Source organism: Pseudorca crassidens, chromosome 1 (assembly GCF_039906515.1).
Source record: "Pseudorca crassidens isolate mPseCra1 chromosome 1, mPseCra1.hap1, whole genome shotgun sequence".
In the NCBI taxonomy this organism is placed as follows: Eukaryota; Metazoa; Chordata; class Mammalia; order Artiodactyla; family Delphinidae; genus Pseudorca; species Pseudorca crassidens.
Genome location: NC_090296.1, coordinates 121,054,986 through 121,081,734, shown reverse-complemented (window position 1 = coordinate 121,081,734; position 26,749 = coordinate 121,054,986). Strand labels below are relative to the sequence as shown.

General features: G+C 52.4%; 1 protein-coding gene across 3 annotated transcripts in view; it reads right to left on the bottom strand.

The window, feature by feature from the left end:
* CD276 (CD276 molecule) overlaps positions 1 to 24,387 on the bottom strand; it is a 30,073-nt gene extending 5,686 nt beyond the window's left edge. The window contains exons 1-7 of one of the 3 annotated variants that reach the window (XM_067753040.1): positions 24,248 to 24,387; positions 8,446 to 8,572; positions 5,915 to 6,262; positions 5,413 to 5,727; positions 4,464 to 4,802; positions 3,981 to 4,277; positions 217 to 351 (exon numbers count right to left, since the gene is read on the bottom strand). In XM_067753040.1, the coding sequence (XP_067609141.1) occupies positions 217 to 351; positions 3,981 to 4,277; positions 4,464 to 4,802; positions 5,413 to 5,727; positions 5,915 to 6,262; positions 8,446 to 8,518 (1,507 nt within the window). In that variant the 5' untranslated portion in view covers positions 8,519 to 8,572; positions 24,248 to 24,387. Of the gene's footprint in view, positions 1 to 216; positions 352 to 3,980; positions 4,278 to 4,463; positions 4,803 to 5,412; positions 5,728 to 5,914; positions 6,263 to 8,445; positions 8,573 to 11,905; positions 12,027 to 22,915; positions 22,973 to 24,247 lie in introns of those variants that run through there. The other 2 variants (XM_067753030.1, XM_067753049.1) reach the window with 2 other exon arrangements.
* Between the last annotated feature and the right edge of the window lie 2,362 nt (positions 24,388 to 26,749).

The following is a 26,749-nucleotide window of genomic DNA, read 5'->3' as shown; positions in this document are numbered from 1 at the left end:
CATATCCACACTCATCCTGCCATGTCTGCACACTCACAGGCAGGCTCACACCTGTTTACAACACATGTTCGGCCTCAAGATCACACACACACACAGTCTAGCTGCATTTGCACACCCACACTCATTCTGTCACTGGAAAGTGACACTCATGTTGATGTCACAGACACACTAACATACCCAGAGACACACACACGCACACCCCCCTCTCTCACTCACCTGCATTCTCTTCCTCACAGCTCTGTTTGATCTTTCTCCAGCACACGAAGGCCAGGGCTACCAACAGTGCGACGAGACAGACAGAGAGCCCCACGGTCACCCACAGGGCCTCAGGGGGGAATGTCATGGGCTGCCCTGGGAGGGGAGATGGGGAGAATGGAGAGAGACTGTCATGCCTGGCCCCCAGTGGCCCTGAGGACAGCCCCTCTGCCTCCAAGGTGTGAACAGGGGCTCCTACCCTCACTGGGCCCCGACACCATGAAGAGAGCTTACTTAAGTTCCCGGGCCCCTTCCCTGCCCAACCATACACCCTCTAAACCCTGACGGCCGTGGCTGCCGTGGACATGCCTCAACCTGGGTGGGCTGAAGAGTCTGTGGTTGATGATGCTCAAGAACCTTCCATGGCTCCCTACTGACATGAGAATAGTGCTTCAGTCTTCTTCTTTGTAATTCCACTGCTCCAGCCAAACTGGTATCCTAACCATTCTCTGCAGAGGCTCCTTCCAGCCCCCTCACCATTGCTGTCAGTTTCCTCTACCTAAAAACTGCTCCCTAACTCCCCATCTAGCTTACGATTCCTCCTCGGGAGGCCCTCCCTGATTACCCCAGTCCCACCTGGTGATACCCCCCCATGTTATAGATCAGGAGTTGGCAAACTACAGCCCGTGGGCCAAATCTGGCCTGTGGCCTGTTTTTGTACAACCCTTGAGTTAATGAATAGTTTTACATTTGTAAAGGGTTACCAACAAAAGGAGAGGCAGCAGCAACAGTAGCAACAAAGACGGTATGTGGCCCACAAAACCTAAAATATACATTATCCAGCCCTTGACAGAAGATGTTTGCAGATTCCCGTGTAAAGATGAGGGCGGACACTGAGGGTGCCAGAGTGAAGGCTCTGGGTTTACCCAAGAGGAAGAGACTTGCCAGGGGAATGTTTCTGTGAAAAGCTGAGGGCAGAGGGAAGGAGTTGAGCCACCCTCGCCTGGGTCAGGGCCAGCAGCTGTTCTGAGCACACCATCCTCCAGCCCAGTCCCAGGACCCACGCGGGGTCCTGAGCAGAGGCCCTGGAGACGACAAATCTAACAAAAGCCAGGGGGAAGGCAGCTCCTGCAGAAGGTGCTGTCAGAGCAGACAGCAGCGCCATGAACCCTTGGGCAGTGGAGACCGTGGCACAGATGCAGGGATTTGCAGCCAATGTCACTTTCAACGGGCGTGGCTGGCAACGCTGCCGCTCTGGACATTGGCAGCAAAGGGACCCATCACCCTGGTGAGCAGGAGCAGGGGAGGAGGACAGGAGCTGATACGAGGGGCCTGGAAGGTCAGTCCCTGAAGCTCATGGAAGGGACCTCTGGGAATCCCAGGGTGAGGCCCCTGCAGGAAAGCAGAGTCACGGAAGTACCCAGGAGGAGGGGCTCTTGCTATGGCCACCCTCAGGCTGGTGTTGGTGCCTGGAGCGCAGGTCAGACTTGCCCTCAGCCCACCAGTCAAGGACAGAGCGGGGCTCAGACCTGCATCTCCAGGTTCCACGTCCAGTGTTTGCTCCATAAAGCCCCCTCCACATACAGCACCCCCACGAGCGGGAGAGACCAGGCTGGAAGACTGAAAGTCTCAATCCCAGAGTGTTTAACAAGGCTCAAAGCTGCCTGAAGCAAAATACAGGCCAAGGGCTCCAAAGTAGGCCAGTTTTGCTCTCACAAAAACAGGAGGCTGGGTGGTGGGGAGGAGAGAAAATTAGGCTGAGAGGCTAAAAGTTGGATTCTGGTTCCGGTTCATCTGCTCACGGCAGGCTGCCGGAGCCAAGGTCCACAGACCCCCATGTTTGAGTTTAGAGGGGCCACAAACCCTCAAAACTTAAATGCAAGTGACTGCATATATTATCATGCATCCAATTTTCAGAGAGGTGTCTAATCACCGAAAGAGTCAGAGCCACTGTGCTAGCCTGTGGCCTTGGGAAAGTTCTCTCTTCTCTCTGGATTCCAGTTTCCTCATCTGTGAAATGAAAGCACTTTAAATGTCAGCTACTGAGATTTTCAATAAAGATTTTTCTCTCAGGTGGGGTAAATGTCCCCAGTGTGCAGGAAAGGAGGATGGCAGCTGACATGAGAGGCCAGTCCACGAAGCACACTGAAGAAACCCCTGGGGATCCCAGGGTGGGGCTCCTGCAACAAAGCATGGAGCAGAGCCACAGAAGTACCCAGGAGGAGGGGCTCTTGCTATGTCCACCTCTAGGCTGTTGTTGGTGCCTGGAGCACAGGTCAGCCTTGCCCTCATCCCACCGGTCAAGGACAGAGTAGGGCTCAGACCTGCATCTTCAGGTACATGAGTACAACCACATTTATATTCACAAGCCCTTTCTACACGGTGTGGCGAATATCCAGTTCAGCTCAGTGTGCAAATTATCACAGAGTTCACCAATCCTTCAAGGTCCCCTCAACTCCCACCTGTCCCTAGAGACTTCTCCTGAAACTCCAGCCCATTCTGACCACCGCCCCCCTTCTCTGAAAGCTTCACCTTCTCTGTCAATCCTGCTCTATCTAATATTTCTGATTCTCTCCTGTGGATACATCAGACCATATACTGTTCTCTAAAAGGTCAAAGAGACCCCTCGGGACATCCAACAGCCCAGGGCAGTGACTCCTCCACGGAAAGCACAGACCTGAGGGTCTCCAGAAAGAGGGTGGGATCAATCTTGGGGAGGGGGTGGGCAGAGGGAACACAGCCTTGCCAGAAGGAAAACCCTAAAAGAGAAGGAGGAATGAGCCTGAATTTCTAGAAGGCAAGTGTGATGGGCACTGCCTCTGAGCTTGCAGAAGTAAAGGCCACGTAATGTCCATGTAAGTGGGGGCAACAGGAAGATAGAATAAGTCTGTGAGTCCAGAGGCTTATGCAGAAACTGGCCACCAGGGGGGTTAGGACTTGCATGGGCTGTGGGTCGGGTGGAAGTCATGGAAGAGAAAATAGGAGAACCAGATGGACAGAACGTGCTGTCCTGACCCCAGAGAATGCAGGGAGACCCCTGGGAAAGCTTAGTTGGCCCATGAGGAGGGACAGAGGAGCCAGAATGAGGTCCAAACAAGGATTAAGACTGCCTCTCCTGGCCTGAGTGTGGGCCTGAGCCCGCTTCACCTGAGTGCCACTCAGGTGGGCACTAAAGGAAGGGAAGTGTGTCTGGGCTAGGACCCCAAAACCAGAGATGGTGGCAACTGCCACAGGGGCGGCGTTGATCTAGTGTTTGACCACATGGGGGCAGCAGAGAGAGCCGGCTGTTTCAAAGGCTGCCTGGGTCCCGCTCAACTCCATCAGGAGAGCTGACATTGATGGGGTGAGGGGTATGGCCACCTGGAGAGGCCCAGCCGTCTCTCAGGGCCTCGCAGTCAGATGGTGCCCAGCATCAGATGGTGATGTAGCAACACCTTCCCAGCACTTGGAGAGGTTCCCGTAGGAAAGCACTCCAGAGCCATGCCTCGTGGCTGCTGCAGAACTCCCGCCCACACCTCCAGATCCAGGCAGGTGCTCAGTTCCCTGCACAAGAAGCACAAGTACCACCTAAGACACTCTTAGAAGGGCAAACACTACAAATGATTCCTATCAGCTCGATAAAGCAAGTCCCTTAAGGACTTCTTGGAGTAGAGTCTGAAACACCTGAAATGTATGAAAATGTTTTAAGTCTTCTGACCACCCAAGCCTACCTAAATTCCAGCTCAGGGTCCAGATAAAAGGCAACGGCCCCCTCTATCCCTCCCCAGCTGTTCGTCTGCCCCTACCTGTGATGGTGACAGAGCCATGAGCGTCCTGCTGCAGCACGGGGTTGCGCACCAGGCAGCTGTAGGTGCCATTAGCACCCAACACCACCCTCAGGACACTGCGCACGTCGAACAAGCCCTGCTCGTTAGCCATCTGAGACGTGGTTACATTGCCGGTCAAGGGCGCACCCTGCCCATCCTGCCAGAGCACTTCGGCCTCGGGGTAGCCCCGGTAGCTGGAGCACGTGATGGTCACCGTGTCCCCGGGCCGCAGGTCCTTGTTGGGCTCCAGGGTCATGCTGGGCTTTGAGTAGGGGGCTGGAAGAGAGCAGAGGGTAGAGGGCAGAGGTCAACGTAAGGCAAGGGCAGCGGGACACAGTGGAGGGGAAAGGTGCCTGGGGCTGTGAGGACACGGGTCAGTCCTGGGTCAGTGGGTAAAGGGGCTGCGGGAAGTATGAGGAGTGTGCCAAAGGGAGGGGACCCCCTCCCCTTCGCGGCTCTCACCTGCCACCTGCAGGCTGACCGCGGCGCTGCCGAAGTCCCGGATGCTCACGAAGCAGGTGAAGCTGCCCTCATCAGCCACGCGCACGCGCTGCAGCCTCAGGGACGCGTTGCCCTGAGCCAGCAGGTCTGGGAAGAGCGCAGTGCGATTGGCATAGGCGCTGCCCTGGTCGCGGCCCTCGGCGAAGCTGTGCACCAGCTGTTTGGTGTCTGTCAGCTGCCAGATGAGGTTGAGCTGTGCCAGGCTGAAGCCGGGCTCGGGCAAGAAGGAGCAGCGCAGGGTGGCGTCAGTGCCCACGAGGGCTACCACGGGGTCTTCGGGAACGTGGACTTCCACAGCACCTGAGGGCGAGTTTGGAGCGGCAGGCAGTGAGGAGGGGCGCCGACACTCTGGGCTACCACCCCCCAGCATCCTGCTCCTCCATCAACCCCCAGGTCCCTTTCCATCTTCCCATTTTCTCCCCAGACCTAAAAACAGATTAAGTCTCAGCACTTCAAGACGTGGAGTCTCCCTAATCTTCTGACAAGAATCACAGCAGTTTGGCCTTGGCCTGAAAAGGTCCATCCCCGGGGGGAGTGGGGGAGGGGGGGACCCGGCCTAGAGCAGCCTCCAGCCCTAGCAAAACTCCCCTTTCCACCAGGATCCATTTCCCTCTCCTATCCTTCCACTCTCTTCTGAGATCTGAATGCTTCTCCATTCTCTCCAGAGGTTTCCAGAGCCCTGGAATCAGGGGACCCAGAGAGCTGAGAGGACCTGTAATCATCACCCTCACCCACTCCCACCACGGTTAGATTGCCGCCTATGCACCCTGTTTATCTTTTCCGTTATTGTTATTAGGCATCTCACTGTTCCGAGAGACTGAAGGTATGGAGCTAGATTCAGATACCGTGACCCCTGCACACAGGACCACCACCACCCCCAGGGGGACATTTAAGAAAACAAAACAAAAACCTGTGGGGTTTCTATGCGGTGTAATGGTGACAGAGCCATGAGTGTCCTGCTGCAGCACGGGGTTGCGCACCAGGCAGCTGTAGGTGCCATTAGTGCCCAACACCACCCTCAGGACACTGCGCACGTCGAACAAGCCCTGCTCCTTAGCCGTCTGCGACGTGGTTACATTGCCGGTCAAGGGCGCACCCTGCCCATCCTGCCAGAACACTTCGGCCTTGGGGTAGCCCCGGTAGCTGGAGCACGTGATGGTCACCGTGTCCCCGGGCCTCAGGTCCTTGTTGGGATCCAGGGTCAGGCTGGGCTTTGAGTAGGGGGCTGGAAGAGAGCAGAGGGTAGAGGGCAGAGGTCAACGTAAGGCAAGGGCAGCGGGACACAGTGGAGGGGAAAGGTGCCTGGGGCTGTGAGGACACGGGTCAGTCCTGGGTCAGTGGGTAAAGGGGTTGCGGGAAGTATGAGGGGTGTGCCAAAGGGAGGGCACACACACCCCCTTCGCGGCTCTCACCTGCCACCTGCAGGCTGACCGCAGCGCTGCCGCTGCCAAAGTCCCGGATGTTCAGAAAGCAGGTGAAGCTGCCCTCATCAGCCACGCGCACGCGCTGCAGCCTCAGGGACGCGTTGCCCTGAGCCAGCAGGTCTGGGAAGAGCGCAGTGCGATTGGCATAGGCGCTGCCCTGGTCCCGGCCCTCGGCGAAGCTGTGCACCAGCTGTTTGGTGTCTGTCAGCTGCCAGATGAGGTTGAGCTGCGCCACGCTGAAGCCGGGCTCGGGCAAGAAGGAGCAGCGCAGGGTGGCGTCAGTGCCCACGAGGGCCACCACGGGGTCTTCAGGGATCCGGACTTCCACTGCGGCGCCTGGGGATGCGGTGGGTGGGGTGGGACGGTGAGGAGGGGCCGGGACACTCCGGGCCTCCCTAGTCCCCCTCCCCTTCCGGGTTAACTTCAGGCTCTGTCCACTCCCTTTTTTTTTTAAGGCCTAAGAGTTTATTACCTTTGGTTCTAATTCAATCAGCAGGAATATAGTAAGCACCCACTGTGCCAGGGGTAAGAGTTAGGAATGCCACGGAGAACAACACCAAGGTCACACCCCTACAGAGCTTCCGTCTTAGCGGGAGAGAGGGACAAACTAGCACACAAATTCTTATTAGTATATGATTGGGGTATGAAGGAAGAAAGCAAAAGCCAATGGACAGAAAGCGCGGAGGCAGCTTTTCAAAACTCTGGCAGGCATTTTACACCTGTCTGTGCTGGTTGCATCTCCCAAAATATATTATCTTTATAAATTGTAAAAAGGGAGTCTTAAAAAAGTATGCACCGAAATGTTATTAGTGGTTTTCTCTGGATGAGAAAGAATCACAAGTGCTTTTTCATTTTTCTTTTCCTAAATACACATGATTAGTTTTTATGCAAGAAAGAAAGAATACCCATGCATTTAAATATGGTGGTGAGCCACTTTCTCCATAAGGAGATATTAAGCTGAGATTGAAAGGGAATGAAAAAAGAGTATGACATAACCAGAGAAAAGCCCGGTGGGTCAGGTTCCCCTGCTCCTACCCCTGCCCTGCAGCCTCCCACCCAGTCACCTCTGCCTCCAGTCCAGCTCTTCTTTTAGAGCCCTGGAAAATTAAGTAGGGGTTCCTGATAGCTTTTCTTGTGGTGAGATGTGTCCCCCGGCCTGGCACTGCCATTCTTGGGTAATGGTTAGATTGTGTGCTTTGGGCACCAGCAAAGCAGGCACACTCAAAAAGTGTGAAGATAGGGCTTCCCTGGTGGCGCAGTGGTTGAGAGTCCGCCTGCCGATGCAGGGGACACGGGTTCGTGCCCCGGTCCGGGAAGATCCCACATGCCGCGGAGTGGCTAGGCCTGTGAGCCATGGCCGCTGAGCCTGCGCATCCGGAGCCTGTGCTCCGCAATGGGAGAGGCCCGCGTACCGCAAAAAAACAAAAAAAAAAGTGTGAAGATCAAACAGTCTCGAAACAAAGCTAACTGAATACTGCACTCATTAAAGGTTTCTCACACTTAGAAAAATAGCATTTTATAGTCAGTATTTTCATCATGAATAACATACAGGTAGTGGGTATCATCATCTTTGCAGTGTGTAGTGATCTCTAAAGGTCTTAAGTGGGCATTGGATCTCTTGCCACAATGCCAGGTGCCACAGGCCAGCTCTCCAGTTGGAGACCAACAGGGTGCCCCTTGTATCGGGCATTTGGGGGATGAAACCGGAGGAATCACCCAGACAAACCCCTTTGTCTGAAGAAATCAAAGGATCAATAGCTCTGGGTAAAGCGGTGCTTCCTCTTTCCGACCACCAGATGGCACCAGACACTCAACTTTGTCTACCCCTTGGCGGGAGAAGGCAAACTCTCCCTTAGAGCAGAAACTGATTAGGATTTGAATTATGATGATGTTGTTATTAAAGTAGCTGCCATTATTGAATGCTAACTCTGTGCCAAGAACTGTGTGGGAAGATTTACACACCTGCTATGTGGCTGGCATCCATCTTGGCCCTGGAGACACATCCTGCTCTTTGAGCAGAGCAGGCAATCAGCAAGCAAACATATAATATGTCAGGTGGAGATAAATGTTGGGAAGAAGCATGAAGTAAGGTCAGGGAAAGGGAGGGAAGATGAACTATTTTATACAAGGTAGCCAGGAAAGCCTGGGGAAGGTGGCATTTGAGCAAAGGCTTGAATGAAATAAGGGATCAAGTCATGCAGACATTCGGGGGCACAAAGTTTCAGGCAGAGGGAACAGTATGTGCAAAGGCCCTGGGGAGGAAGCACACATACAGTTTGTTCGAGAAACAGCGTTATCACATTTAGTGCTCACATTACCATTTTACAGAAGAGAAAACAGAGTCTAAAAAATGTAAAGTAAGTTGCCTGTTGGATCCCAGAGGTAGGAATGAGGTGGACAGGGCAGAGAGGAGATTGGGAGGAGGTTAGCCAAAACCTCCCCAGCCCTGCTAGACAGAGAGGCTTGGTGGGAATGGTCCCCTCCTCCCACACCTCCAGGCCCCACTCTGCTCCCCTCACCTGCGAGGCAGAACCACAGCACTCCCAGGGCAGTGGCCACACGCATACCCGTGCTGCCCGGTCCACACAGCATCTTCCCGTGAGGCAGCTGACAGCTGGGCTCTCCGTGGTGGAAGGCTGCCCCTGCCTGTGAGGAAGAGGAAGTGAGCCCTTTGTCTCAAAACGTCCTCCCCAGGCCCTCTCTCACCTCATCTCCCCTAGACCAGCTTGGTGGAAGGCTGCAACTGCCCGCTCGGAGGTCCTCCCTCCTATACCCGCACAAGGCTCCCTGCTGAGGGATATTTTGAGAGATGCTGGCAGGAGGGAAGTGAGTCACTGGGGAGGCTGGATCAGGGGAGCAGGGCAGTGGGCAGCTGGGACCCACCCCTTCTAAGATGTTGGTATGCAAACAAAAGGAGGGAGAGGTAAGGCAGCTAGTAAAGGCAAGTCTGTCTGCTCAGGCCAAGGATGTACACGGACTGGTTTGGCTCAAGACAACAGCTGGTAGGGGAGAATAAGACTTAGAGATTGGCTAAGAGGTTGAAAGTTTATCCTAAAGGCAGCTGGGAGCCACTGAAGGTTCTGGAATAGAGGAAAGGATATGGTCAGAGCTGCGGTTCCTAAAGATTACTCTGACAGCTGTGCAGGATAAATGAGAAAAGCTGGACAGAAGAGACAAAGCAGGTCTGGGAGAAAGCGACAGCATGGTAGGACAGGGGAGAGAGAGAGGGAGCAGTCAGGGTGTCCATGGTTTTGAGCCCAGTGACCAGGTGGGACACTCACGGAGACAGAGAATGTGGAAGGGTTCGGTGTAGGGCACGTACAGTGAGCAGTGTTTGTGCAGGAACTTCCAGGTGAGACTTCTAGAAGGCAGCCTGGTATATGAGTACGGGGCTGAAGGGAAAGGACACTGGCTAGTTTAACCTGTGTGTAGTGAGTGCCCAAGACCGATCAGAAATGGACGAGGCCTGGACTGGGGCTGACCCCCCAAGCGGAGTCAGGACTGAGTGAGGTATTTCTGTGACTACACGTCAGACCTGAGCCAGGGAGACCCAGACCTCCCCGGGTCCAGCCCCGCTCCTGGTCCTGGCTGCCCTTCTGCCCGCCCCCAGCCCCACCAAGCTGTCCGCCTGCTCCCTGTGTCCCACAGCTGCTGCCTGATTGTTCGCGCCACCTCCTGACCAAACCACGTCACCAGGGTCGATTCATGCTATCCAACACGATTTCACAAAAATATAAAAGGTTTCACATTCTCCAAAACCACCCAGGGAGCCAGGCTGCCTGACTTGGCCCCATTCTGCAAGAAGAAAACAATTAAAGCCCAGATAAGGGAGGGGGCTTCGTTAGTGTGATGTAATTTGCCAGAGAGCACAGATGAGAAGGGTTCGAGTTCCCCACCTCCTGACACACCTCTCTGCCCTTTCAGGGAGCAAATGTCATCAACAGCCATTAGCATCAATTCCAGTCACAGGCACCCAGCCTCAACCCTCCCAGTCCCAGCCTAGCACCCCACTCCCCACCCCCCCACACACACACACCCAGCAGCTGAGCTGAGGGAGTCCCTTAGCCAAGCCGGGTGCATCCTGCCCAGTACATCCTCCACCCCCAGCTGTCCGCGGCGGGGAAGCCCTGAGCAGCCACTTCCTTCCCAGACACTTCCGGTCCAAACCTGGCGGCCTCAAAGCCTTGCCACCTGCTGAGTCAGCAGCCTTCACGCTCCATTCATAAAGTCACCCTTGGCGGGCACCACATCCTGCCTACAAGGGCCACCACGGCCCAGAGGAAGTGCTGGCAGGCAGCGGCCTGCCATGCTTGCCTGCCCACTGAAGGAATCACAGGGACTAAGGTTAAGAAACTCCCAGATTCCGAGTCTCCCTTCCTTTCTTTCACCCCCAGACAGAACCAAGGCCTGTCCTTCCTGGGCCTCCCTCACCCTTCCCACTGCTGCCCATGCCCACCGTCTCCCACCCTCACCTGTGCGGCCAGCACTCCTGTGATCCTCCTGGGACCCTCCAGTCCATCCCTGACAACCCCACATTTTACATGTCTCCTCTTAGGACCTGAGGTAGGAATCTGCTCACATCCTTCCCCCACAGGCACCTCTCATGGTTCCCTATTTACCGCGGGAGTAAACCCACACGCCTCTGCCTGGTACTCAAGACCTTTCTTATGACTTCTCCTTCATCCATCAAGCTAATTCCTGCCACTGGGTTGTACTTGCCAGGGTCGCTTGGGACTGCCTGCCACCTCCACGAATGTGGGGAGGTCAGGGAGCACCTCTCTTCCGACCAGACCTATCAGGTTCCCCAAGGGCCGAGCTGTCCTTCCCTCCAGAGGGAGGATGAGAGGTTCGCAGGGCATTGGATTTGCTCCCTTCAACTCCCTTCCTAGACTCTGGACTCAGGGAAGTTCCCACTCTCGTGCTTTCCCTGGGGAGAAGCCCTTGACACACCAGAACCGAGGACACCAAGAGACTCCCACCCCGATAGCTGGGCTCCCAGAGCTGAAGGCAGGAGGGAGAAACACATCTCAGAGACAAGATGTTGCCAGGGAATGACAGCATGGCCTGTGACCAGTGGGACAGATGGGCTGCCTAGTACGCAGAGCCCCATGGAGACACACAGACCTCACGCTGCATTCATACCACGCTGCCCACCTTTTCTACAAAGGGGAATTGTCATCCCCAGGCAGGACCTGCCCTGGAGTCAGCAATGTACTGCCCCTCCCAGTGAGTCAGCAGACGGTTCTTCCTCCCCACCCCACCCCACCCCGCCGAATGCGGGAACTCCACGGAACCCTGCCAGGAAAGACCCCAGGGTGCCTTGGCTTTCCCAGAGGAGCAGGAGTGAGGGGGCCAGGCCACCCTTGGCCTGAGGGTACAGTAAGTGCATCCAACCTCAGCAGAGGTGGAGCCACAGGGAAGCTCCCAAGAGATGACCCAAGATGTACCCCCATAAAGCCAAAACCAAAGATCAAGGGCTGAGGCTGGGCTCTTTACCAAGATGCCCTGGACCTGGGGATATCCAAGAGGAACTCCTTGCCCCTACCATGACCACCAATAGCACCCCATATTCTCTTAACCCCCTGCCTCTTCCCAATTCCTGCAGGGGCTGCTTGGATAACATTTCCCACGGAGAGGGCAAGAAGGGTCAAGCCACATAACCGGTGTCAATCTTTGCTAGCCGGCATAGGATAGAAGCACAGCTTCTGAAAACAACAGTTAAGCCCCTGGATCCAGCTATGCCTGAAGCAAGCTGTACACCTACACTGCCCAGATACTTGAGCCAATCATTTTTCCCCCCCTCAGGCCAGTTTGAGCTAAGTTTCTATTACCTGCAATTGAAGCAGTCCTTGAATATACATTCATTTGTGTATTTAGTTATTCACTTAACTATTCACCAAGTGCCTGGGAGGCAGGCACTGGGAACAGAGGACTAAGCTGCGTCTGTCTTGCATCAATAGGGAAGTGAACAGAAATCACCTCAGTTCTGTACAGAGTGCTGTTTCAGATACAGTGAGGGCTATCTGGAGGCACCTCTGAGATATGATAACCCTAAAGGCGAGTGCTGACAAATGATGAGCAGCTCCGCAGGTAGACAGGCTGGGAAAGGTGGTCTCTCCCCAGCCCCAAGAGACCTGTCCTCCTGGCACTGCTTATCTGCCTCTCAGCCAGATCTCTTTGAAACAGTAAAAAGCAAGCCCAAAGTTTGGGTTCCAGTCCCACTTCTGACACTTTGCTGTGCAGTCTTAATAGGTGACTTCCCCTCTCTGAGCTCCATGTTCCCATCTGTAAAAGAAAAAACGCTTTACTGGATGCTAATGGAACTTCATTAGTACGTTAAGCCTTCATGTACTCTATCCTTAAGGTCCAGCCAATTAACTGCCATGCAGGTCACACGGAAATGTACAAAATGACTGTGGTAGAAACCACTAGTGTTCCCCTTACATCTGTTCTCCTCCTCTTCTGTAGAATATTTTGTTAGGCACAGGGCCTCTTGGCTAAAGACTACAGATCCCAGCCTGCCTTGCAGCAGGGTATGGCCATGTGATCATTTTCTGGTTAATAGGATGTGGGAGGAACTGATGTGTACAACTTCTGGGGCATGCCTTTAAAGAGAAGGAGCATACCCTCTCTCTTCTCCTCCCCCTTCCCACTGGCTGGAACACAGATGTGGTGAGCTATCTAGGACCATACTGCCAAAGGCAACACCCTGGGGACTGCAGAACTGCAGGACAGAAGGCCCCTGAGCGGCTGCAGTATCAGCACTGGACATACCCGGACTGTCACTTGGGTGAGGATAAGCATCTGTTCTAGCGTCACCATTATTTCGGGTCTTTCTTACAGCATCTGAAGTGACTAATTTAGGGACTCATCCCTCCCTTCCTCTCCCGCCTTCTCTTCCCCCTCTTCCCACCCCGTGAAAATTGCTACTGCTCAGAGCAGCAAAAGGAAACCACATCTAGAATAGGTGTTTCAAAACATGAACTGAACGCTATCTCATCAGAGTCACTTAATGATACCTGGGCACAGCTTAGGAGATATTTCAAGGGTAGACATGACTGGTCTTAGGGATTGTTTGCACGCGAGGGGCTGGAAGAGCCAAAGATGTACTGAAGGCTTCAACCGATGGGTGCGTGTGTCACACACAGAAGATGGGGAGACCTGGAAATGAGGGGGAAGAACAATTCTGACTGGGCTTGGAATGGATTATCCGTGACAAAATGTTTGATGGATTCCTGGACACACAGAGCTGGAACTCAGAACAGGACGGGGGAGCTATTCATGGAATCCAAAGTTGGGATCACTGAGGGAGCTCATGGAATAAGAAGAGCCCCCCCCCCCACCGCCACCAAACAAATTCTGAAGAAGATGCAGAAGTTAATGATCAGGTCGCAAAACGGGGAACCTTTCTCTGGCCACTCCCACAACCTCTGTTTGCTCCCTCTAGGGATGGGCACCCACTACCTCCCAAAGAAATCCACTGGCTTTTGAGCAGCTCTCATTGGTGGAAAGCTCTACCTTTTACTGAGCCAAAGTCTGTCAGCCCATATCGTTCCTCATTCGACCCCTTGGACCATGCAGAACAAGTCTGCCCCCTCCCTTATAACAGCCCTGCAAGTATTGGATCTTCCTCTCCCTGGTAGAGGTCATATTGGGCAGCCATGCCACATTTTTCACCAAAACAACCCAAAATAATAGACTGTCAAATCTGTGGCCAACACCCAGAAGTCATTTGCTCAAATTGCTGCAGACCCACATCTCTGCCATCCTCTTCTGAAAAATTCAGGGAAGGGGTGCAGTTTTATAGGATGTTTCATTTGTTACTATTACATTTCATTCAGTTAAGCTGAGTCCCTCACTCCAGCTGCCATGATATATATTTTTTAATTATGGCAAAATACACACAACATGAAGTTTACCATTTGAACCTTTTTTTCTTCTTTTTTGCCTCACCCCATGGCTTGTGGGATCTTAGTTCCCCAACCAGGGATCGAACCTGGGCCCTCGGCAGTGAAAGCGTGTAGTCCTAACAACTTGACCCCCAGGGAATTCCCATTTTAACCATTTTTAAGTGTACAGTTTGGTGGCATTAAGTGCAGTCACAGTGTTATGTAATCATGCCACGATGTTATGTAACGATGCCATTTTTGAAGTACTGTTTTGACAGTACCTGGTGCATAGAAGGTGCTCAATAATTTTTTGGTGGATGAAGAAGAGAACAAATGAATTTATCTAAAAAGGTTTCCCTCCTCTCCCCACTTTGTTTCTTGTGTCATCAAGGTCCTCAGGGAGAGGACAGGAACAGGAAAGCTGTACAGCCCTAGGGTCTGCCCCAGGATCAACGTCCATCCACTATTCAGGGCTTTGGGGTCACAAGTTTTCCTACTTGTGCTGCCACTCACCCAGCTGCCCATCTTTCTCATCCCCAAAGTGTCACTGCTTCTGGCAGGGGACCACTCAAGTGGAGAAGAACCAGAAAAAAGGCTCATTTGAAGAAAATGGACTCTTCCTCAAGTGCTCAATTGACAATTAGTTCCAGGGTTTTGTCAGGGATTAAGGTCACCAATCTGTTTTTCCCATAATCTACCTTATTCCCCATAAAACTGGTTATTTGCCCATCTTAGGTCTTCCAGCATTCATTTATCCATTCACACAACAAACATGATGCAGGTTTATGGCAGGTATTACGGGAACGGAGGGTCAAGCACTTCATGGAGGAGTGGGGAGGTTTAGTTGGACCTCCTAGAGGAGGAGACATTTCAGCTGTCTGGCACAGGCAAAGTCACGGAGCAGCAAGCACCCACAGCATATTCTGGGAAGACGGGGACTCCGAGGAGAGGCAGTCAGGAGATGAGGCAAGGGAGGTGCTCAGGGGTCGGTTAGGGACCCTGGATTGATTCTGTACACAGTGGGAAACTGGAATGCTGCGACCCACACCTTCTCCCTCCCCCCGCCCCCACTGTCTACCCCAGTTGTCCTGAAATATCCCTGATAGCTTCTCAGAGATCTTATCTCCAAATTCACTCAGCAATCCTAGGGGCCAGAAGACAAATACATTTAAAGCAGATTATCACCTCCCCTTCTGGCCTGAACTTGGGTTCCTCCTTAACAGCTTCTGTCCCTTCTTTCCTTGATACAGAAGCAAAACAGATGCTGCGCAGACCTTCTCTACCTTCACTAGTCAGTCTTGATGCTCTTATTTTGTTCCTCATCGTTTCTGCGAGAGTGCCCCCCTCTCGTTCTAGGCTGGCTCCTTGTGATAACAGGGCTCCGCTTCCCTGCAGGGAACCCAGTCCATTTGGTGCTGGTGGGGCTGATCCCCAGCCTCAGGCCTCGGCGTGTGACCAGACCCAGCTTACTGGAGAATGCCCGCCCTGCCCCCACTCAGTGATTTGCTTGGGAATGAGCCTGTGAGCCAAGCCACACCCAATCAGAGACCTCCCAGGGCTTTGCTGCTGGCGCTCTCAGAAAACACTCTTTTCTTGCTGAGGTTGCTAAGAAGGATGTGGTCTGGGGCTGTTGGCAATGAATCTATCAGCTAGCAATAACCTAAAGAATCGATCCAAACAAATACAGAGGCAGAGGTGAAAGCAGGAGGGATACTGAGCCCCGAAAACAACATTTCAGCCCCTATGCCTGAAGCAAAGCTTCACCAGACTGCCCAGATACATGAGTAATCTTTTTTTTTCCCTTAAGCCAGTTTGAGCCAGGTTCCTATTATCTACAACCGAAGGAGTCCTTGAATATACGTTCATTCGTGTATTTAGCTATTCACTCAACTCTTCACTGAGTGCCTGTTAGGCAGGCAATGGGGACAGAGAGAGGACTAAACTGTCTCTGTCCTCAAGGAGCCTGCATTACAATAGGGGAGTGCACAGAAATCACTGTAGTTCAGTATAATGTACTACTTAAGATACAGTGAGGACCACTTGGAGGTACCTCAGAGACACGATAACCCTAAAGGTGAACCCTTAAAATTGACCTGAAGCTCCCCAGGTGGTCAGGCTGGGAAAGGCCATTCCAGGCACTGGGAGAAACCCAGGCAAAGGCAGTGAGGAAGGAAGCAGCATGGGAGGCTGGAGGAATGCAGGCCCTTCCATGTGGGCAGACAGGAGATGTAAGATGGTGGTCACAGGAGGAGGAGAAGCTAAAGGGCAAGCCAGGGCTGGAACAGGAGGTCATGTTTGGATTTAGCTTGTAGGTGATAAGAAAGAAAGGGTTTTAAGTAGAGGAGTAATATTGTTGCCATAGGTAGGCCCAACCTTTGATTAATTGATGCATATGTAATGTTAACCTTGCAGAGGAGGTTTGAATTTTAAAGGATGATGTTTTAAAAGGGCAATGGTTTACTCAAAATAAGAGCTGATGGCAGAATTTCGGGCATCAAAGAATTTTTTCTCTAGATCGTGTCCTCCCATTTTGAGATGCTCAAAATACCCTGCTCAGCCTGTGTATGGACCTACTGCTGGTTCTGGATGCAGAATCGAGTCAGGCAGGGGTCAGCATAATTTCTTCTGTGAAGGTCCAGATAGCAAATGTTTTAGGCTTTGCAGGCCCTCCCATATCTGTCACAAGTGCTCGACTCTGCCCTTACAGCAGGAAAGCAGCCAGAGACAGTGCATAAATGCATGAGCAGAGCTGTGTTCCAATAGAACTTTATTTATGGACACTCGGAACTGAATTGCATATAATTTTCATGAATCACATGATTTTTTTTCAACCATTAGAAATGTAAAAACCATTCTTAGCTTCTGGGCTATACAAAAACAAGCAGCAAAAGATTGGGCCCAGGGGCCATAGTTGGCAGGGACTGGTTTACAGAAACACTAGCTCCATTCTCAAAGACAGCCAGGCAGCAGCAAAAATGGAAAACAACAGGGAACTGGTACATTAATTATGGTGCATGTATATAATGGAATAGCATACCGCCTTTCAAAAGAAGGTGTACTTACATGGAAATAAGCCCATGACATAGGTCATGTGAATAAAGAATATTGTGAGTTATATGACCTAATTTCTATATTAATAAATGGTCCCATGGTCCAAGATCTAGTCACCTACCTCTCGCTCCATCTCCTATATTTCAGTGCAGGCCCTTCCTTCTCTGGCACTGAAGCCCCTGGAATTTGCTCCTAGGCCCTCTCCTTAATTCTCTCTACTATTTTTTCCTAGATGATTTCATCCACTCCCATGGCTTTAAATATCATTTATATGCTGGCAACTCCCAGATTTACTTCTCCAAGTCCACACCTCTCATCTGAGCTCCAAACTTAAACCCAACTGGCTCCTAAATATCTGTGTTCCAATGACTCACAGGCATCTCCCTCTTAACATGTCCCTCTTCAAACTCTAGATTTCTCCCCCAAACCTGTTCCTCCCCAGCCCTTCCCACTTCGTAAAGGCACCATCTTCCACCCCCTCTGATCAAGCCAGAAACCTGATTTCTCACACCCTTACAATCCATCGCCAAGAACAGCCATCCCTGACCTCAAAATATATCTCAAGGGTCTGCAAACTACAGCCCCAGCACCAAATCCAGCTCACCACGTGCTTTTGTTCAGTTCACCAGTTAAGACAAGGTTTACCTTTTTAAATGGTTAGAAAATCAAAAGAAGAAGACTATTTCATGACACATAGAAATCACATGAAATTCAAATTTCAGTATCCATAAATAAAGTTTCATTGGCACACAGCCACACTTCATTCATTCACATATTGTCTGTGGCTGCTTTTCCACTACAACAGTAGAACTGAGTAGTCACAATAGTCACAAAGCCTAAACTATTTACTTTCCGGTCCTTTACAGAAAAAGTTTGGCAACCCGATATATCTTTACTCTCTCTATTCCCCTCCACCTCTGCTTCTCTCTCTGGTCTGCCAAGTCGCCATCATCTCTTGCCCGCATGACGACAAAAGCCTCCTCACCGGTCCCCCGCTTTCTCTCTTGTCCCCCAACCCAGTACTATACTCCCATCTAGACTCTAGACAGCGACCAGAAAAAACTGCTGTAAAAACAGAAGTGCATCATGTCATCACTTTCAATATCAAATCAGCTCCTCCACGGCATGCAGGGCCCTGCCTGGTCCAGCCCTGCCCACCTCCCCAGCCTCACCTCCTCCCACTGACCTCTCATCAGGGTCTCTTACAATGAGACCCTCTTCCCTACCTCACAGGGTTTTTGCAAACACAGTTCCTTCTTCCTGGATGACATCCCGAGGGTCACCTTGGCAGAAAAGCTGGGTTGGAGGTCTGCCACTCTAAGGATGCCCCTGTTCCGCGTTGCAGTTTGTTTATCTCGTGTCATACTGGGACCTCCCTGGGCAGGAACCACGTCTGCTTTATTTACTATTGGATACTTAGTTCTACCAAAGGCTTGGCACATAATGAGTGTTCAAAGCACTGTTCAATGAATGAATGAATGAATGAATGAATGCTTGTGTGTTTAGAGAGAGATGGATGGATGAATGTTTGTATATAGAAAATGGGTCTGGAAGTATGATAGTGAACCCAACTCTGGGGCATGGGAATGAAGGTAAAGGTCTACTTCCACCTTCTCGTTGATGTACTTCTGTAACTTTGACAACGAGCATGTAATTCTTTTGTATTAACAAACGAAAAAGGAAAACAGCAACATAAAGATTTATGTGGGTTTCAGACCAGGCTCTATCACTGACTTGCTAGGCTCCCTAGAGCAAGCCCATTGCCTCTCAGGGTCTTCATCTCCTTAACCATCAAAGGAAGGTCCTGGCCTCCTCCCTGTGCTATGACCACGATCACATGCTGGGCTGGTGTAGTCACGAGAAGCTTCATGGAAGGAGTGAGCCCTGGTGTTTTAGAAGATGACTCTGGAGTCGGAGATATAGGTTCAAATCCAGACTCTGTCACTTCCTAGCCACGCAACTTTGGGAAAACATCCTCTCTGAGTCTCCGTTTGCTCATTTGTGCAATAGGAATTTAAACTCCACCCTCATAGGATGATTATAGGACTCAACTGAGCAAAATTATCTAAACTGTCCTAGTTAGTCCTAGTTAGTATAGGTGCTCTATAAATGGAGTCTGGGGAAAGAGTCGAGGGGATCTCCAGAGTTCCCTGGGAATCCTGTTGGCCTTCCTTTTTCCTGATAATGAGTCAGTTTGGGCCTTTGGGGTTCAAGGCTGTCCACTGGGCACTGCTCCCCACCCCCGCGATCTCACCCAAGAGAAGAAATCAATTCTTCCTCTCCAAGTGATTTCTGTGTAAGTCAAGACAGCAGTGTGTCATCAGCGCCAGCCCAGGAGAGTGGGGCTGGCATCCCCAGCTTGCTTCCCTTATGGCTTATAGGAAGACCAAGAAGAGGGAGAACAGGACAGAGCAGAGCCCCTGGCCTCCCCAAGCCAGACCATCCCCACCGAGGCACCCTCTCCACACTGAAGTCAGGGCCTCAGAACCAGAGGAGGCAAAACCAGAGAGAACATAAACATCTCAGTAGATCTGAGAACATAGTGACTTTTGCTACAGCAGCTGGCCTGCCTCTCACACCCTCTTCTGGCTGAGGGGCCAGCACAAAATGAGTTTGCATCTTCCAGGGTTCAACAGCCACTTGACAAGGCAGTGTGACACCATCTCAGAACTGGAAGTGTGTGCAGAGGCTATACACGCACATGGGTGCACACGGGAGGCACACACACACACACACACACACCATCAGAAACACAGAACCCTGAAAAAAAAGTGAAAGCTACACTCAGCTCAGAAGAGGTCTGGCCAGAAAAAAAGGATTCAAAGGAGGGGAGTGGAGAGAGGAGGGGAAGGCATGAGAGAGCATAAGACCAAATCAGAGCGCGGATCCCAGGTCAAGCCCTGGCAGGTCTGTGACACATGTATCTGCATTCACTCAACTTCTGCTGAGTCCTGTTAAGTGCCTACCTAGATATGTCTGGAAACCCCATCCCTTCCAGAAGCCTTTCCAGACTTCACTCAAGGAAGGGTCCACTTACCCCAGATGTGTTCTACCTAAATACCTCCCTGCCTTCACATTCTTTAGGTTTCTACCCTGAAAGAGGTTCACCCTGGCAAAACAATGCTGCAGACCCCTCTCTACCTACGCACCAGCCCCTCTGGATCTCCATGGATTCCTCCTCATGAGTGTAGCAGGCGCCACTAGTCCTTAGAGCTTGAAGGCTCCTTGGAGTTCACCTGTCCAGTGCCCACTTCCATGCCCATCATAGAGATGGGAATCTGAGCCTAGAGAAACGAGTGTAGGCTGTCACGCTCAGTCATCAATCACCATGAGAGGTGACTAAGGGCCTGCTCACAAGTGGCCCCTGGGCCTCAATTCCTCACTTGTTAAATGGCATCATCAGACTGCCTTGCCTGCCCCAGGGTACAGTTTGAGCTCAGGTACAGCAGGCAGGCCTAGGTTCAGATTCTAACTCGGAAGCCTTGCTAGACACATGATCAAGTTTAAATGACTTAACCTCTTTGAGATTTGATTCCACATCCCTAAAAAGCTGGTAACAATCCCTACCCCACAGAACTGCTGTAAGAATAAAATAACATACAGAGAGGACTTAAAGCCCCTAGCACTCAAACAGTGGTAACAATTATTACTACTTTTGTTATTATTGCCATGGGCATGGGGAAAAGTCCTCCTGGGATCCTCTGCACTGAGCCTCCTCTGTCAGGCTATACATCTATACATCTAGGTCCCTGGGAACAGTACTCTTTCTCTGACCCCCTTTGCTCCTAGGACCCCACCAGCACCCAAGCTCCAAAGCAGCAAATCACAATTCAGCTCCATCTCTGTGTCTGGCTCATCCCTGGTGGCCCTCTCTCCCTTCCTCCTCCCAGTGGGCTCAAGCCCCTACTGCCCCTGCTGCCACCACATCCCCCAGTACAGGGCCATCCCCATAAGTACACATTCCAGTGTCTCCCCCCTGGGAGGCCCAGTCCCTAGGAGCCTACACTGATTTAGGGTGAGCTGGGAGCCCTGCCTCCCAGAGGTAGTATCTCTCCCTGCTCCAAGGCTCCCAACAAAAGATGTTTCTCAAACCCCACTCCCAGCGGGTTCCCTCCAACATACCCTCCCTGAGCCTCAGGAAGGCCAAAGGCCCAAAGGCATTAGGGGTGTGGAGGAGGCATTCATTCTCTGGACCACAAAGAGAACGAGGAAGAATGGGGGCAGCTGGCTGGGAGCACTGGTCAGAACTGGAGCGTGTAAGAGGGACTCCTGAAAGGCATGAGTGTGCTGAGGACCAGGCCTCTCGAAGAGTAAGAACTCTCAGCAATGGTTCCAACTGGGCTGCAAGGACAACTAGTCTGGGATACCCAGGTCAGGACTGCCCTCTCCCCAGCTCCCCAGATGAATCCTCTGCCTTGCTGTGGGGACCCTTAGCACATCTTATCAGGCTCCAGAATGAGGGGTAAAGACTGTGTCTGCCTCCAGAGTGGCAGAAAGAGCCAGTTCTGGAGGGAGACAGCATCCCAGCCCCAAAATTTGCCAAATGCATGTCTTTGGGCACAGGACGTCTTTCTGGGCCTCAGTTTACCCATCTATACAATGGAGCTAATGATACCCTACCTCATAGGACTGCATCCATCACAGCTCCACCCCCCAAACCTGAAAACTCCATGTGCCTATCCGGAATCTCTTACTGCAGGGGTGGCAGAACTGGGGTTGGCAGGCAAGGGTTACATAAAGCACACGTGGCCCTCTCCCAGATGTCTGATCCATTCTGAGCCAACGAGACCAAAAGAAATTTCTCAAGGATCACATGGACCGGTTCCCACCCTCTTTGCCCTCCTCCCCCAGGCCCTGACTATGCCTTCCCTCTTTTGCCAGTGGACCTCCCTGTCATTCCTGCCCTGGGGGTGTGGGAAAAGGACCGCAATGGAAGTGGCCACCCACTCAGAGGATAAGCTCATGGGCAGTGACATCATCCTGCCTGCCCTTCTTCCTCCTCACCTGACCCCGTGACTCAGGGCCACGAGTTCAGGCTCTGTTAATCTCAGAGGCTGCTTGGATTTCGGTCATTTTTCTTCACATAGCACAAGCCCTGTACGTCCAACCAAGAAGCAGCCTGCAATAAGCCAGACACTTGTTCTACAACACTTTCTAGGAGTCTCTTTGGGTGCTGTGGAATCCCAGCTTACGGCTCTATGATCACACTCCGTCTCTGACCCCAAACAGTATTGCTCAGCTCAGCATCAAACCCAAATCCTACTCCAAAGAATGAAGACTGACGACTCCATAGAAGGTTACAGTTTAAGGATAGAGGAATTCCCACTGGAACTTTCAGAAGTCCACCTCAGCAGAATAAGGACACAGGCTCTACAGAAGGGACAACACTTCTATAACTGTCCTTTCCACAAACATTCAAGCACCTGACCCAGCTATCAGTCATCTGGGTATCTCAGACATTCAGCCAACCTGCTTCCATTGGGTGCCCAGACAGAGGTGCAGAGGGCTGAGGACAGGAAGGAAAAGCGGTCCTCAAATCCCAGAACCCCTTCTCATCCTTGGGCTTGCTTTAATGTAGGCTTCCCATCTCTAACAAGCTGGATTGCCTGATTTCTTGGAACACAGGAGTCTGGAATGAATTGGAAAGCTCACTGAAAGCAGGCAGGAGAAACCACCAGTGATGTCATTGAAGAGAGAAAAGAATTCCAAAGTCAGTCATGGGACCAATACAAGCATCACTGAAGCCACTTAGTGCAAAGCTCACTCCCTCAAGAGTCCCTTTGCTATACAAAAGTCCTTAGTGCAAAAACTGTGATATGTGTAATACAGCGGAGAAAGATTTCCATGCTTAATGGTTAACGTAAGTGTTAATGCTTAATCTATACTCGCCCAAAATATTCCCATTTCCTAAAGAGCTGGAAATATGAGCCACCACTCATACCCACAGCCTCAGAGCCCTGCCACTCAGATCAGCCCAACCCATTGGACGTGTTTAGAGTTAAAATTCAAGTTTAGACTTCAATTTCTCTCAGCCTCCAAAAGCACCCACCTGTGTGCAGGGCCCCAAACTACAAGGAAGGCTGCACAGCATCAGATTTCCTAGGGACTTCTGGGAGGCAAGAGGGAGTCAGAGAGGAGGCTGAACTAAATAAAGAACTCTCTTAAAAACAGAACAGCTTCATTACTTTCTAACATAGAAGCTAACTGCTAGAGACAAGCATGTAAGAAAAGGACCTAGGGCCTTCATTTAATGATGAAATCAGCCTGATTTACAATTATCCACATCCAATTTGAAGGTAAATAGTTTTTCTCAATTAAGTCAAACAAACCCTCCCAACTCCCCAATGGTTTTTGCCTTCCTATTTGCTTAACGTTTTCCTCGATGATAGATCCCATATCTGAGTCATCCATCACGCATTTCTCATTAGGGCAGGTTTGGCTGAGAAAGAAATCCCCTTTTCTGGCATTTCACTGCCTTAGGCCCCCAAACCTGCCAATTCACTAGCTAAGCAGCAATAGAGGACCTGGGACACTGGGATTCAATCCAATCCCCTCCCCTCTAGTGTGTCCCCACCCTGGGTCCCTACCTTTCCTCCACCCCCTCTCCATCCTACCCCACCCACCCTGAGACTTCCCAAGCCCAAATGGCCCCACCCCTGCTCCCTCGTGCTCTGCCTCCCACCCTCCAACTATGCATCCCTTCACCCAGGCCAGCTGTCCCTGCCTGTCCTTCTCAGAATCTGTCCCCTCGTGCCCACTGCTGCCCGTGGAAGCCCTCCAGTCACCCACTCCTTCATCCTTCTGGGCCAGGCAGAATGGACCCCCCTCCCCGATCCAGCCCCTCGCCCTCCTCTCCCTGGCACCTCTCCCTCCTCAGAACTAGTGGTCAGGTCAGGGTGTTTTCCTCTGCAGGGACTCCGCGAGACTCTACTTCCCTCCTAGCTCCAGCTAGCGGCTTCGTGAAGCTTTCCAGAATCATCAACACAATGACAGATCTGCCTCTATTCCCCCTGCACACCCAGGGCCTCCGCGATCACAGCTACCCGCCCAGCCTCCTCCAGCGGCTTCCCGGGAGAGGGCAGGTCCCACACTGCCCCGGGCCCCGCCGGCCAGGGAGGGGAGGCAAGGTTGGGGACGGGGCTGGACTCTGGTAGCCCCCTGCCGCCTCCGGGACCCAGAGCCGGGGTCCACCGTGCTCCCCGCGCGGAGGCCAGCCCGGGCCCAGGGAGAGGGTTGGGGTGGGGGCGCCCTGCGAGAGAGAGGGCTCACCGCCCGCTCTAGCAGCCCTGCAGCAGGCACGCTGCCCGGCAGCCCGGGGCAGGGCTCGGCTGCAAACAAAGGCCGCCCGGACGCGCGCCGAGCCCGCCACGCAAGCACTCACCGCGCCGCGCCTGACTCCCGGGACTCGGGGACGCGGCGGAGCGCTGCCGAGTCGCTGCCGTCGCCGCCGCCGCCGCGAGGCCGGGCGCGAAAGGGGTCCGGGGGCGGCCCCGGGAGTCCGAGGGGCGGGGCGGTCTGGAGGAAGCTGCAGGCCCGGAAAGGCGGCCCGGGTGCGCCCCAGAGGCGGGATTGGCCCCGCGGCGAAGGTTTGGGGCAGAGGCCTGAGCCCGCCCGCTGGGCAGGGCACCCGGCCGAGACCCGCCCCTGACCCGGGTCCAGACCCACGCGGGGGCCCTAGTAAAGGGGCGCTGGTCTGATCTCTGCCCATCTCCCACCCTGTCCCACCCTCCCAAGATCCGAAGTTTATTTTCTGCTAAGGGGACAGGTGAATGGTCAGTGACCACCCCAGCTCCCCCTCCAGGCCGCTGGCAGCAGAGCCGGAGCTCGGATCTGGCTGTCTGACCCCCAGTCCAGTGTTCTCCGCCACCAGGCTGGTACCGTGGCCTGGAAAGGGTTAATTCGACTGTGAGGCATTGAGAGCTGCTGGGAGCTCTCTATAAATACAGTGTGTCGTGGGCGCCTGAGCCAACCGCGGGGTAATTTCCACCTAGCTGGTTTTCCCCTTTTCCTTCCGCCCCCGGCCACCCGGCCAGCCCTGCCCCCAGCCCCATGCCAGGCTAGTGGCTACCCCAGGCCCCCAAAGGGGGAGCAGCTCTGACACCGCCCCAACCCCCTCCCCATGACCTGGGGCTCTGTCTTTATAGGAACCAGTTCCAGCCTGGGAGGAGATGGGGGGGTCAGGCTTGAACCTCCAGCCTGGGGAGAGATGGGGATCAGGCCTCTGCCTTGGCACATCCGGCCCCTGCACCTATTTTCTGACCTGTTCTCCATTAGTTACAGACAGCAACAGCTAAAGTGTAGCAGTCCTCTGTGGGCCAGGGTAGAGACTAAGAGCTTTCCATGTGGGGCCTCTTTAAATCCTCACAACAGCTGAACCATGTAGATAATATTATCCCCATTTTACAGGTGAGAAAACTGAGGCTCAGAGAGATAAAGGGACTCCAATTTGTCTTATGGCCAGACCCACGACCAAGTGTCAGCAGCAATATGAGAGAGGGCTTAGGAAATATGCATGAATACATGCTCACCTCTGTGTGTCAGCCACTGTTTTAAGCTCTTTACCATTTTATCTCATTTCATCTTTCCAGCAATGCAATGAGGTAATGCTATTATTATCCTCATTTTCACAAATAAGGAAATTAAGACACAAGGAGCTAGGTAACTTACTTAAGGATATCCAACCATCAAGTGGAGGAACCAAGATTTGCCCTCTTGCATGTAAGTGCTGAATTCAAACTTAATTATAGTGTGTTTGTGTGTGGCAGTGAGGCATGGGTGTCTGTATTTGTGAACACCTGTGAGTAACTCTCTGCATCTAAGTGCACATGTGTTTCTGAATGTAAGTTTGATAATGGCTGTGTCTGTGTGACTGCTCCTAGGGATGGGGCAGAGAGTGGAGGGATCAAGGCCAGGCCATCTGGTCCAGAGTTCTTGGAGGTCATCAGCCTCCCCTCCAATCCACACTGCTTCTCTCTGCTCTGTCCAGCCCTGTCCAGCCTGGGCCTGGCCTCACAGTTCTCAGTATGAGTAGCCCCGAATAGGCCTCAAGACCTGGAGGAGAAGCATCCCAGGGAGAGGTGCCCCTGAGCTGAGAGATCCAGGAGCCCCACAGCAGGACTTAGAACTAATCTAGAGGAATTTGCTTTCCTTTCCTCCACCAGGAGTCAGTCCTGTGCTTTGTGCCCCAAGGTGGTGACACAGGTCCTGTCCCAGAGGACTTACAGTCTGGCAGGGAAGGCACAATTCAGCCGTGATGGACAGTGAAGGAACAGCACAGGGTAGTTTATAGCATAAACTGTATAGTATATAGTTTATGGCAGAGGCTGGGGGAAGACTTTTATCATAATTGCTAGAGAGATCAAGTCAGGAGGGAAGGAAATAAGTACTGGCTGTCATTCCTGGAAGCAGTGGCTTAATAGGGTGCTGATACCCCCCAGAAAGGGCAAACACTGTGGGCAGGGGATAGGCAGAGTGTCTGTACGACAGGCTCAGCTGCGACTCAGACATTTGGCCCTGGACACAAACAGCTAGACCATCCCAGCACACAGGAATCTCCTCAGGTCAGGGAATGTTTGTTCTATGCCTAGTTGAAAATACAGTCTTCCTCAGACTCCCTTTGTAGCTAGAGGCAGTCACATGATCTAATGTGGCCAATGAGATGGAAGTGAAATTCACTGGGTGGGGCTTCAGGGAAAGCCCTTTGTTAAAGGAGATTGTTGACACTATCTAAAACATCATGGTGGTTCCTCAAAAAACTAAAGATAGAACTACCATAGGATCCAACAATTCTACTTCTGGGTGTATCCAAAAGAATTGAAATTAGTGTCTCAGAGATATTTGTACATCCATATTCATAGCAGCATTATTCACAATAGCCAAAAGG